Source organism: Eutrema salsugineum, unplaced genomic scaffold (assembly GCF_000478725.1).
Source record: "Eutrema salsugineum unplaced genomic scaffold, Eutsalg1_0 scaffold_9, whole genome shotgun sequence".
In the NCBI taxonomy this organism is placed as follows: domain Eukaryota; kingdom Viridiplantae; phylum Streptophyta; class Magnoliopsida; order Brassicales; family Brassicaceae; genus Eutrema; species Eutrema salsugineum.
Genome location: NW_006256342.1, coordinates 5833260 through 5847567, shown reverse-complemented (window position 1 = coordinate 5847567; position 14308 = coordinate 5833260). Strand labels below are relative to the sequence as shown.

Here is a 14308-nt window from a genome sequence, read left to right as displayed (position 1 = left end):
AGCACAAAATAGAGTTTCTCCATTTTTTTATCATGACTTCATTTAAAAAAAAAATGAAGTTTATATTGGAGTAAAACACAACTCTATTTTGGAGTTACTAGAAACTATACATTGGAAATGCCCTAACATGTTGAGGTATTAATTTTAGATGAAAAATATGACTTGACGTGAACATATTACAATTATCGACCATTCTCATACGTCATAACTTTGCAAAAAGGAAAACGAAAAATATTCATATTACAGAAATTTTATGTTACTAAAATTTTGCTATATGAATGTCACACATTAGAATGAAATTTTAGGGGGTTAAAGTGAAATTTTTATCACACCACGTGTTGACTCTCTCAAACTATGTTAAATATGAAAAGTTCAACATATTTTAACTTGTACATTAATTATGGTGTTGTAATTTGATCTTGAACATCCTAATTCTATTATATACGGTTCTTTTTATGTTAATTTTCTTTTAAACTCCAAACCTGGTTCGCTTCAAATCAACCAAATAGAGAAATTAAGTATCATTTACACCAAATAATTTACGACTAATTAGTGAAACAACTTAAGAACGGATGAACAAACGAACAAACAAATAAACGCATAATTGAGCTTATATGAAACGAAACTATAAAAGTATACATTGGGGAGTCTTTTATGAACTTGTTAAACCAGATCGGTCCGGTTTGGTGACAGATAAAGAAGTTGAGTTGGAGAACCAAACAAGGTCATCGAGCTTGGCGTGAACAATGGAATATCAGCTAAGTTTCGTCGTTGTTGTCTCTCCTGACTCGTGTCATCATCACCGACGTTGACCTCTTCCGTTACTACAGAGGAAGATTCGCTAACGTCGTTAGGGTTCCGTCTAATGATCTCCTCGAGACCGGTAAGCTGCTGAACCAAAGCCATGAAGTTTTCGGCGCGCGTGTGGATCACCTTCGGAGAGTGCGCGTATATGATTACTGGAGCTGTCCGTCCATGTCGCCGTGGATGCTTCACGACGTTACACGTCGTCGTTTTCTTGATGGAGTGGGATTCTCCGGCGAGTTTTAGCGACGGAGGACGTGAGACGTTGATATCATGACTTCTTGACGGAATCATGGTGATTAATATCAAGAGAATGTGTAAATAGAGAACTAGAGATGGAGAAGCAAAGATAAATGAAGATAAATGTAGTTCTTGTTGATTTGTGTATTCGGACAAGACATCTTTAAAAAGATTATATGTAGAACTATATATATGCGTGTAAGTATAATTAAAACAAACTGTATTATATAGCAGCCAACGATTCTGACCATTGACTTTAGATACGATTAAACACGGTCTTTGTCTTTGAATAGTAACATGATATCACTCAGGTATATCCTACTTATTATCGATGATTTAGTTTTTGTAAAAAATCATGGCCTTTTTTCTTAAGTTCCGTAAAATTAAATATTTTCTAAAACTTTCAATATTATATATTTTCTTATGTTTTCTGTAATCTGTATCTACCCTTTGTAATTCTCTACAACCTCAATTTTTATTGCAAATGGTTTAATGCATTGTAAATTGTAGTGATCATTTCAAAAATGTTCGATAGTATCTAAAACGAATTTGTAATATTCTTTAGATAGAGAGTTCGTTGTTTTCGTTCATCTTTGAATTTTGAATATTACTAGCTGTGAATATGCAAGGTTGGCTGCAGATGGTTGAAACGGCTTCACTTCTCCTTTTCCGTAATATGAAAATTTACAAAATGTTCAAAATTATCAGCCTCTTTTGATTAATCCCACTTACAGGCAGCTGAAACCATTAATCTACAAATTATTATATACATATATACTATATTATTTGTGAAGAATAAACAAAACAACAGAGGATTTTTCTAGTTCAAATGGGGAATCTAATATCTTAAGACAGAATTTGACTTTTGCTCTATCCAGGCCGATTGAGCTATTTATATATCTTTATTTATTTTTAAGTACTTACACATAAAATATAGACTCCGTCTTGTCATGTGCATATATTGAAGACAAAACCTGCCAGAGAATTATGAATTTGAAATAGCTTACTGCCTTGTCTTTACATTTTATAAAAACCAAAACCAAGGTATGTTGAATGATAATTGTAACAAGTAGGGTAGTTCCAGACAATTTCCTAACTACAAAGATATATACAATATATTGGTTTATGTCCACGCAATAATTAATTATTAATGATACTTACAAAATAATGATATAATATTTGATATTTATATTAATGTGTACGTGCGGCTGCGCCATGAAAATTGAAGGGACTTGTATAAAACCCTAATTGTTTATCAAAAGTCAAACGTCTTTTTGTACAAATAAAATAACAAACCAAAATAGTCGTTGCGAAATAATAAGGTTAAAAGAGAAGCATCTAAAGATTCCTAAAAAAGGTTAAACCACTCAAAGCATTTCAAAAGATAGATCATTTGTCAGAGGAAAAAAAAAGATAGATCATTTGTAATTTTGTGTGGAGTATGTACGTATTTCAAATTTAATATCTCACAAAATCAGATTCAAACTGTGCAAACAAGCTCTCTCACCACCATATGAAAGATCTATGGAATAGAAAATGAATTAGGCACAAAGATTTACGAGATCTAATTCATCTCAAAGCAACATCAAGAGTACATATATCTCGCCAAGGATTTATTCATAGTAATTATTTTGAATTTTATCTTCTTGCATGGATTCATTTTTTACTACATGCGTAGTATCACACATTAAAATTTGAATAGTTGTGTTTTTCTTATAACATATTTTTCTTCAGCTTCATAAATATCTCAAGGATGTAAGTTACTAAAATGTAAAAAAAAAGTTATTAAAATTATTTTTTAAAAAGGTAATAATTTTTCGTTTTAATTAATTCCAACAAATACTCAATTAATATATGTTACATGACATTATAATAAATTCAGCTGTTGTACACAATAATTTCTGTTGAATATTACACATGGGTCCTATTCTCTTTCCTTTTTAATGGGTTAGAAAGAAAAATAGGACATATGCTATTACAACTTTACCAGTAGTGGGAAGCCCAAACACGAGCCAAAGCATCACGTAAAACAACTGTACAGATTGAAATTCCAAAGCAAAGAGCGACAAGTCGCGAGCCAAAACTTGGAATTATACTGTATATGTTAGAACAGAACAGCTGAGGCATCGTGAAAATAGGATCATGTGCAAAGATACCGCACATGCAATATAGCATCATGTAACATTTGGATTTAAGTGTGCTTGTTTAGGCCTTGCTATATTTGATGGAAGCAAATTAGTGTGCTTAGGGAAATAAAATCATATAAGTACTTGATTAAGTCATGTGAGATTCAGTTTCCGATAATCTTGGCTTTACTTATTACAATACTCGGATCTACTCTTAGTTTTTTTTTGTTAATTTGTTTATTCGTTGTCACTTACATTTATTTACATTTTCATTGTTATTATAATTTTCTTTTTGGTTAAAAAATTTTTACTTGCTTCAAGCAACAACATTGCTCTTTTGTCAATTGAAACATATTGTAACATCTTTCTAGTATATATGAAAAAAGATTTATAAGAATTGATTTGGTTATTTATGTTATTAAAATACATTTATTTTTTTCGGTCAAGTGTCTTGAGAGAATTCCAGAGTTAAACGTGCTTAAGCTGGAATAGTCTCAGAATGGGTGACATATCGGGAAATAGTTTATGGTACCGTATGAGTGAGGACAAAAGCACGGAGAAAGATCACATGGTGATTACAAGGATAGTAAACAAGTCTTACGAGCCTTCCGAACCAAACGACTCCCGACCGTTAGACAGGGATACACCAACGGGCCTAGAGAAAGGACGTTAGGCCCACAAACTTAGAAAAGACGTTGGACTCACTGGTAAAGACGATTAAGAACGTTCAGAGCTGATAACCAATTCAGATGAAATGCGGATTCGAAATCTCATAGATTTGATAGCCGGTCCGTGTAGTTCCCGAAAGAGAAGAAAGGAGCGGAATCTCACACATATGATCATAGTTGTGTCTGTTTTTAACAAAGTGCCGCATAGTTATTCAAGACGACAAAAAGAAGAAAAAGGACAATTGGACGGTCAATGAAGACCAACAACTAATGGGCATGAGCCTGGTAAAGCGATAAGGTAATTGTCGTGTATTTAGTGTATCTAAATAACCCATTAAACACTAAACTTATCTGCACATATGTTCTACCAAAATTTCACACTATACGTTGCTATGTGATCCTATGTGAAATTACGTAAATATTGTTTTAGACTTCTAGTTGTGTAGCGATTAAAATTAATCAAATTGTATACGGAAGAGAGCCAAAAAACTAAGAATAAATAGTGTGGGATGCATGAAAAAAAATAAAACCGATGCAGTCCAAATTGGGATTCCCAATGTCTATACAATCATTTCTCCCTACAATGTAGTCGTACCTATTTCCAATAAACTTCTTTCTTTTATCTTTTGCTTCACGCAGGCCCATGGAACACAAAATTGAAGATTTCGATTTTATTGTAATGAAGATACACACCCTTGTATACAAGACATTTCGACCATAAGTCGCATGTCACTACCATACGCTTGTGCATGCCATAATTATTTGTTTTAGTTATGGCATGTGTTAAGAGTTTGACTTTTAGTTATTTTATCTTTTGACAAAATGGTTTGACTTTTAAATTTTTTGACTTATCAAAAATCCAATTGTACGAAGTCCGTATACTTTGATCGTAGACCCTTATATTATTGTATATGAACAAAGACCGAATAATCTGATAGAAAATGATAGTTATATTTCCATTTGATGTAAAGCTGTCATTTGCATGCATTTAGACAATTTGGAGATTAAGAGAAGCTTCCTTTCCAACCAGGGGAGATGCAAATAGGATTATGGAAGTTAACAGGCGAGACCAAGCAAACCAGTCTGTGTCATCAAACCTTATATTTCTACGATATAATATTACTTCTTGTGTGTTTCAAGAATTTTTCTTGTTTCGTTTTCTTATATTACCAAAAATAAAACTTATGGTGTTGTAGATCTGGCTTTAAATCGTGGAGATCCCAAAATACGACCATTTTTAACCACTAGGCCACCTTGGTTCCAGCAAAAAAAATCTTCTTAACTTTATATTAGTATTCATATATTTTTGTTATACCGTCGTATATGGTACATATAATTGTTTATGTTATACTTTTTTTCGAATTTGATGTATAATGATTTTGTATATTCGATTTGATATCAATGAATACAATTAGCCGTAAAAAATATTTAGGTAAATTTAGGTTTTGTTACGAGGTGATGATATTTTTTTTAATAAAATTATAAACCAACGATAAAATAATGCACAAAACTTTGTGTCCTCCCACGGAATACGAATCATCAAAGACAAGGTACATAAAGCTAATTTTAAATAAACTCCTAGAGAAGAAGACAAGTTCTCATTCTCCCACATGCATTTAAATCGATCAGAAAGATGTGCTATTATGTCTGATAGAGACAGCCTAATGGATTCAGCCTTCTGTTGCTACAATGCTTCGAAAGAAACCAATTTCAAGCTACTCCTAGTTGTCTCAGGGGGGTTAAGTATGATCAAAATTATGATAAAATGGACATTTTACTTTCTTACAAATTATTACACTCAAGACATACCATATTGGTTATTTTATTTTAATTCAAAAAGTGGAGTATATATGAGTTAAGTGTTAAGTTAGTATCTACTAATATGTATATATGTCCGGGTTTTAAGAAGATAAAAAAGATTACACTTCCAAAATATGGATAGGAGTAACTAGCATGTCAATAAGGAAAAAAAAAAAAAGATAGTAAGTATTTGGCATAGTACGTAAGCCAATTGAAATATAAAACCAATACATGCGACTATGGGACCCCTTACTCTAAATTTACACTACGGGCAATACACAATCTAACATCCAATAGAACATGAAAGGAGATGTCTATGAGTTAGCTAGGTAAATATTTCATTTTCTTGGATTAGAATGAAAGAAATAATTGTATATAAAAGTGTTGTTGACCAAACCTATATCAATGGTAAAAAGTTTTGATAGCAACCTCTGCAGTACAGTTTTCGTGCCAATATTATTGTCTTGTTTTTTGATCAAGTACCATCACAAATGATGACGCTTTTACATAATTCCAAAGAACAATGGATAACAACGAGAAAATATATATATTAATGAGTGATAGAGATCGATGGAAGGATTGAAATTTATTGCATGAAATATACTTTGTAATTTCAAAAATTTGTATTGGAAATAATATAGCAGTCTAAGTTTTGTTGAAATGTCCGAAAACTCATCAGGGATACTAGGCCTTTAACTCTTTAAGGGATACAACGGTCGGACCAAAGTTTAAGCGACCAAATATATTGCACGGAGTGTTTTACAATAATAACACACAGTAGAAACGAATCCAAAGATAACACAAATTTAGCTTCTTGGTCTTAAAACCGTGCCACGCGTGGTCACAAACAATGAGTTTTCTAAAACTATGTTCCATATTTGTCCCAAGTAATATTATAAACAATTATCGTTTTTCTTAAAATCGTAACGTGGTGCATGCACTTAAAACTCAAGAATCAATATCTTGTGACGAGAGCTTAGATCCACGGCTAAGTAGATGTGGAACATAATGTCGTGTGGAAGGTGTATAAGAATCCATCCGCTCGTTGTGTGTATTATGATGAAGATTTAGTTGAAGTTAAAATACTATTATAATAACTTCGACCAAAAAGGGGAGCTAGAAAGTCCAAACAAATCATTACAGAGATCATTAGAAATTAGTCGAATAAGATCTATCTAAGATTGTCTTTATAGATTTGGAGGATTTCGTTCGGATTAATAATAGTTGTCATCTCTGACTTCAAGTAAGTTCGTGGCCTGTCTGAATCTGATAACTCCTTGCGGCTCAGGTTGCAAAATTTTGGTTGCAAAAAGTTATACTTATTTATACACAAAACTTGGCTAATTTTTTTTCATGAATTGTTGCAAAATGTTAGATGATCAAGAAGATTGGCTAACGTTTCCGTCTATTTTGCAAAAAAAATGTTCTCATTTTCCATTATGCTGATTCCACATTGTAAAGATATTTTGTGTTCATTTCTTTGTGCGTAGTGTAAGGGTAAGAGGTTTACCTTTTTTTCCCATGTTTGACTGTTTGTTACTCGATTCCGGACTGACTCCTTGGAGAATTAAAGACCATTCTCTTCCTTAATAATCAATATATGAGATTTGTCACAGCAAAAATGAATTGTTTGTGTTTTGTAATGATATTATTTCTATTTTGTTGTACTACATCTTTTAAGATTTCTGTTTCCGAGTCTAAGCATGAGAAATTAGTATGTCTTTTTGCTCCACCTTGATTCTAGTTGCATCATTTAGTTTGACTAGACCTATGAAGTGCAGAAATATGAAAAAGCTCATACACATTTTCTTTGCAAAATCAATTTTTCGTTTCCTTTCACGATCTAGTTAGTTGTAAGCAAGAAAATAAAAAACATTAAACGAAATGATGACGCATAGAGAGCCGAATGTTTTAGGGACCCTCGACTTTTTCCAAAAAAAAAAACTTAAAGAAGAGAGAATAAAAGAAAGAGATTTTCCAATAATCCCCCCAAAGAAAAACAAAAAATACAACAAAAAGGTTTATTTTGTTCTTACGCTAAACAAGCAACAACTTGAGCTCCTCTCTCCATGCCGTTGCTTCTCTATACGCATTTCTTACTCTCACACACACATTTGTGCAGGACTAGGAACAATTACAAGCTGTCAAATTCCTAATTGTTTTTCCCTATAGATCAAAACTTTCTTTTCTTTCTTCACATGGGACTTTTTTAACTTTTTTTTCTCCCATCACTTCAGATAAATCGGAGGTTTTGAGTACCAAAAATGGTGGAGATCCTATGTATTATATGTTTAGCAAGAAAAACCCAAAAAAATTTATCCTTTTTTTTCTAAATCTTTTAACGAACCCGTTTTTTTTTCCTTATAAATGACCAAAAAAATGTTGTTTTTGTTAATTGAAAACACAAAAAAAAAATGAGCTGGAAAATGGCTGGAAAAATAACCTAATCATCCACCAACAGCTGATTCACAATCTTTACGCTTGGCTCCAAAACTTGCTCCTCCCAAATCTCTCTCCACTCTCTTCTCTTCTCCGGCGAACTCATCATAACCGCTCTAAACGACGCCGTCGCATCGACCCTCTTAATCTCCCACCCCGCGTCTCTCAGCTTCTCAATCTTCCCTATTTGTCTCTTCGCTAACCTCAACGTGTTCTCCTTGATATCCTCCACCGCCTTATCGTACGCCGCCTTCTTCGCTGGGTCCCACTTTCCTTTCTTGTTCTCCGGTGGGTACATTTTAAAGTAACCGTCGAACTCCGGGACGCCTATAGCTCTCCGTATACCGAACCGGGGTAAACCCGATTTAACCGCGTCGTAAAACCCGGATAGCTCCTCGAACATACCCGAATCCATCATCTCGTCGACCCGTTTCAGAAGATACTCGAAAAGCACACTCTCCGACACATCTACCCAGAGGAGACAGCAATCGTAACGCAAATCACGGCAGATTGATGAAGAATCCGACGACCCGGAAGCGAAAGGATCGGACTTTGGGTCGAATCTCTCGGCGAGGAGTGCGTGTACGAAGGAGTTAGATCCGCCGGCGATAATCGGGACCTTTTTACGGGAGGTTATATCGGAAACGGCGTTTGAAGCGGCGATACGGAAATCTCCGGCGGAGAGTTCGCCGTCTTCGGGACGGAGGTAACCGAGTAGGTGGTGAGGAACGCCGCGACGGTCCGGGATCGTAATCTGATTCGTTGTGATCTCTAATCCTTCGTAGACTTGGATTTTGTCGGAGTTTATGATCTCCGAAGGGAAACGAGTGGCGAGATCGACTGAGAGACGTGATTTTCCGGCGCCGGTTGCTCCTAAGATGACGACGATTTTGTCTTTCCGTCGTGACTGCTCCATGCGTACGGAGACGGGTTGGTTTGGATGTTGTCTTCTTCGTCGTCTTGTGAAAGGGAGAAGAGAATGTGAGGAGAAAGACGGTGACGTCGCCGTCGTTGTGGAGAGACGATCGGAGAGTAATGGGAGGAAGTTGAGTTCTGTCATCGCACGGAAAAGAGACAAAAACCCAAAAAAAACAACAAAAATCTGTGTTTTTTTGGCGTACGGATTTTGTTTATGTTTTGGTTTTTTTTTTTTTTTTTGTAACGATGCACCACACTATAAATCTCTCTCTCTTTCTCGATTTCTTATTTTCTCGGTCTCTTTTTGGCTTAAGAGCTTCACTTCAATGGAGGTTGTCGACTTCTAATGCGTCACTACTTCTGCGCTTCTCGGTCTTGGGTTTGGAGAGGGTTTAGGAGAAATAGGGAGGAATAGGGAGAAATAAATCATGAAATTGTGTGTATTTACAAATTTTATTAAGAAAAACGCAGTTACATGATTAGTCAGTGAGAGTTTTTGCCTCTGAATTTAAACATTTTGTCTATAGACGTGAATATAACCTAGAAAATAACAAAAGCAAAAAAACATCACTATTTTCAGGTACATAGTATATTACAGTCCAAAGATTAAACCTTTTTATTTTTTTTTGTATTTTTGGGAAACATTTTAAGTTCCAAAAATTTTTTTTTGGTTTTGTATTTTAATGGGTTCCATCATTTAAAATTTGAGAGGACAAACTGAATCTATTTTATTGATAGATCATACAAATGGCAAAAAAGGGAATAAATAACTTGCGTTTTAAACGCATATGAAATGTTGATGCCACGTGTCAAGGCCTGGGAAGCGTAATATTGGAGAACGAGGAAGAAACAAGTGATGGGTGTGTGTAAAACAGAGACGCGTGGGAGTATTCATTGGCTATTGCGAGCAAGAATTACAAACATCTCATGCCTCTTTAGCCACTCTTTTATTGTGTTTTCCTTTGTTTAAAACTCTACTCTTTTAATTAACTTACAAGCAATGATCCAAATCTGTCCTCCTCTAAACCGAAGAATTACACTCCATATCTTTGACTAATATTTGTCTAATTGCACGGTTTTATTGCTTGTTAACAATCACATAATCTTGTCGAAACACTTTTAAACTTAGATTCTACGATTCTATTTTCCATGATTCCTTAAGTCCCGCAGTATTACCACACTAAATTTTTGGAGTAGTACGTATTTTCCGAGGAAACATATATTGTATGTTTTGTCGTTTGATTAGTTCGGATATAGTTGGGTGAAAATAGTTGTATATTAACAATATATGCATATAAGGCATATGAATTCTGCATCTAGACACACAAACGAACAACTTCACAACCATCTAGCTGAGTACTAGTAGTCATGCCTGATTTGAATCGTGTATTAAGAGAATGTATGAAATCTAGTGTATATGTACTATTTACCACGATACCAAATGCCAAATATACTCCATAAAACAACTAATACACTAACATGCATGATCACTCGAAGTGCATTTTGTTGTATTCCTCGTACGTTTACGCATTTTTAATTTCATTGATAACTACGTTTATTTGATAACTACGTTTATTTGATAACTACGTATACTATCTTCAACAATCCTTTTTTTTTCTTTTCGAAATTCGTTGCTATGCTTATTCTATACAACAAAGACATGGCCGACGGGAATAATCTATATGTGCTTACGTTGAAGTAAGATGGTCTCTTGCGTTTGGTCGTAACTCGTAAGCTGATGATGTTGACGTTTGCTACTATATCATCTATCTAGCTACTCCTTGCGGGTTAGATTAGATAGGAATTAGTTATAGTTATGATTAGATATTTTATAAATTCCAGTGTTTTCCTAAAAGTCAACGGCTTCTCTAATCCAATACAAGAAATTCTAATATTTATTAATACTAATCATGTTTTCTTATTCATGTAATGTATGTACTTCACTAAAACTTTCCCTTTCATCCACATTATCATCAGTTATTATAATATATATGAACCGACATTAAATCCAACGAGACTGAAAAAATTTATATAATTGCTAAATTATAAATAATGGTCCAAGCTGGGTCTTCTTTATGTCATCCTATTCAGATGGATACATAATTTACATATGCATGTCTAAAAAAGTACATGGGCATATATTGGTGATCTAATGTATATGTGAATTATCTAATTAAGTTTATAATGTGAATTTTTAATAAACTACTATGAGAATTGAGAAGGCATTGCCCATAATATCTAAACGACATATGTACTGTAAGGATTTGCACGTATGAAAAAAATCTATAAAATAAAATTAAATCATTATGTAGGCGAATAAATGATATATTGTTTGTCGATAACAAAGTGGTGTAAGTTCGCGATGAAATTAGGCAAAACAAGAAACAATAAAAAATTGAGGTAAATATATATTTTTTATTTTTCTTATATATTTTTTATTGTTTCTTATATACATTTATATATTTTTTTATATAAGCCCAGAAGCATTCCTGTGGTATGTATAAATTATAATAATATTTCGAAATCATTAAGATTATTTAGTCACTTTAACAACATAATTTTAAAAAGCTCATCTTCTGTTTGAGTACTAGTTTACTATAGTGATATATTTTTTTATTGTAAATATCTATCATCTTGAACTTCGAATATTAAATTCTGATTTGAAATCATGTTAGAGCATTGTTGTATTTTGATTTGAGATCATGATAGAGCATTATTTCACAACATGGTTCAAATTGTAATAGAAAAGAATCTTATTATTTCCTTCAGTTTTTTTTTTTTTTCAAGAATATGCTTCATTAGCAAAGAAGAGAGTCGTATGGCGATAAATTGATGATTAGAAATAATTTGAAATAAATGACAAATAAAAATTGTACAAAACCGCCACTTGACTTCGGCACAACTCAATACACTCATCATCCGGACCTGTATTGTACCTGTATCTAATTAATGTTAACCTATGGCTCTAATGATGATTAAGTGCCGTAGGTCTTGTCTCTTACGGAACATATATACTAATATTTTCATACTTTAACTTCGTTTTAATATAATAACCAAATGATGTAGTAGATACGTCCAAAAAGTGTAGCATTAGAACTGAAGTTATAGAATAATCATTGCTTATACATTTAATACTCAGCGATATGATAAATCGAGTTATATGAAAATGTTAGTATATAGGTGACTTCTGATTTCTAAGTCAGAAAAGAAAAAAAAAACAATTGGTGAGTTGAATTTCGACTAAGGTTTATCGGTTTCGTTTCTCAACAACTCAATATCCATGTATGCAATAGAAAACAAAACTGGTATAAATAAGAAAGACTGACTCTTTTTCAGCATGCATGCTGTACAATAGTGGGATCAAATAACAAGGTTGTGCTTTACAACTTAAACCAAGAGACATCAAATTATACAGTACTCTAAAATGTGACATATGCACTTTACCTAAAACTATATCATAATGAGCCCACGTTGAACTTGAAGGTAAGTGGCAAGAGCTTCATCCAAAAACATCAGCTACTTCATAGAAACAACTTAACAACATAGATATAGTGACGAAGCCAGAACTGTAGAAAACTTTGTTGCATGCTGAAATAGACGACAAGGCTAGCTTCAATATAGATAAGATATACCATCGATACACCACAAGCTGCTAGTAATTATTTGTCTCGGGTCTTGTAATTTATTAAAGTAGAGAACGAGGTTTAGGTACCTAATGACGTAATTAAAAGTTCAGACAAAAACAACAACTGTTGTGAAAGAAATTATATTTCTCAAAAGTTTACAGAGGAAACAGAACATTATGATGATGTCCATCAAATTGTGAAGTTATGTTTATTTTAATATAGTAGTATTGAAAAAAAATAGAATTTAATCTTCTCTGCAATTTGAGCATCCACATGCTGTCATGCTCTGACTCTCCACACGCGTGTCCCTAAACAAACTGTATTGAGACCCAAACAAAGTACAGCGTAGGTAAACTAATAATTTTCCTATTTAATTTACATGCTCAAGCTCAACTCAACTGAACACCTTCTTCAATAATTTTTAAATAATTGTTACTCTAAAGTTTGTATCTTCTCTCATATATATTAAAAAATATAGTTAAGGACTTACGGTTCAGAAAAATATCCGAGATCCAAAATCTAATTCGAGACTTGACCAATCCACTTCGAAAAAATAAGATTTTTGAAACAATTTGTACATAGGTATTTTGACTAAAAAATATCTTGATTCAATTTTGATCCATTTTCATATACAATTTTAAAACATATGAATAATATTTATATAAGTTTTCGACTTTCATTTTCTTTAAATTTTTAAATTTTCTGAGATTTTTTTTTTTTTTGTGATTTTAAATATTTTTAGCTATTTGTTTACGAATCGAATCTGAAGATTCGCGAATTGTATGAAAACTGAAACTATACATTACCAAAACAGTCATTATTAAATCTAAGTTACCAATATATATATATATATATATATATATATATATATTATAACAAAATGTTAAACCTATAATTTTATATTTTGATGAATGAGTTTTTTTCCTCAAATATGAGTCGAATCATTTTTTTGACTTTGAAATATTTGTGCAACAAATTTGGATATAGCATTGTTAAAGCACATATACACAACAATAAGATTATTCATCTAATGTTTTGGTTAAAGTTAGAAGTGTCAAATTAACCTGCAGATTCGACCCAACCCAAGTAGAACCACAGTGGTGCGGACTTAGGTTTCATAAAATTTGTCCAAATAAAATATGGGTTTTGTGGTCCAAACCCGCATGAAATTTGGATTTTTTGGGTTGGATCAGAGCGGATCCGCGGGTTTGCGGTTCAATCCGCAGAATTTGATGCTTTTTTGTAAAACTCAAAAAGTAAAAAATTTTGTCATCTTTAATTGGTGGATTTTGAAATAGTAATTTCATGAAGTTAATAGAAACCTAGTGGAATCATACAATTCAGCTATTGGGCTTTGTGATAACTTTATCTCAACGAGATCAAAGAATCATCAAACTGGTATGTGTTTTATATTCGATTTGATTCAGATTCTGTGATTGGATTTTTAAATTTGGGAGAAAATCTGGTCGTTGTCTTTCAAACCAAAAATTACTAATATTTTTTTTAGGGTTTTAATTTCAGTTTAATGTCATAAGTTTGTTTTTTTTTAAAATTCATATGTATTCTTCTTATAGGATTTTAAAAAAGGGAAAAAATGAGATTGGTCAAATGTTAGTTTTGCTCATCGACTATATCATGGACATGGTTTTTATTTTGTCCGCAGCGAGGCAAAAGGTAATTTAGTATT

General features: G+C 32.9%; 2 protein-coding genes across 2 annotated transcripts; both read right to left on the bottom strand.

Annotated features, from left to right (window-relative positions):
• Nucleotides 1-575: 575 nt before the first annotated feature.
• LOC18009205 (VQ motif-containing protein 8, chloroplastic) lies at nt 576-1197 on the bottom strand. The gene has a single exon (XM_006391077.2). The coding sequence runs from the start codon at nt 1096-1098 to the stop codon at nt 664-666; it is 435 nt and encodes a 144-aa protein (XP_006391139.1). The 5' UTR covers nt 1099-1197; the 3' UTR covers nt 576-663.
• Nucleotides 1198-8081: 6884 nt separating this feature from the next.
• On the bottom strand, nt 8082-9137 carry LOC18009023 (adenylate isopentenyltransferase 1, chloroplastic). The gene has a single exon (XM_006391076.1). The coding sequence runs from the start codon at nt 9135-9137 to the stop codon at nt 8082-8084; it is 1056 nt and encodes a 351-aa protein (XP_006391138.1).
• Between the last annotated feature and the right edge of the window lie 5171 nt (nt 9138-14308).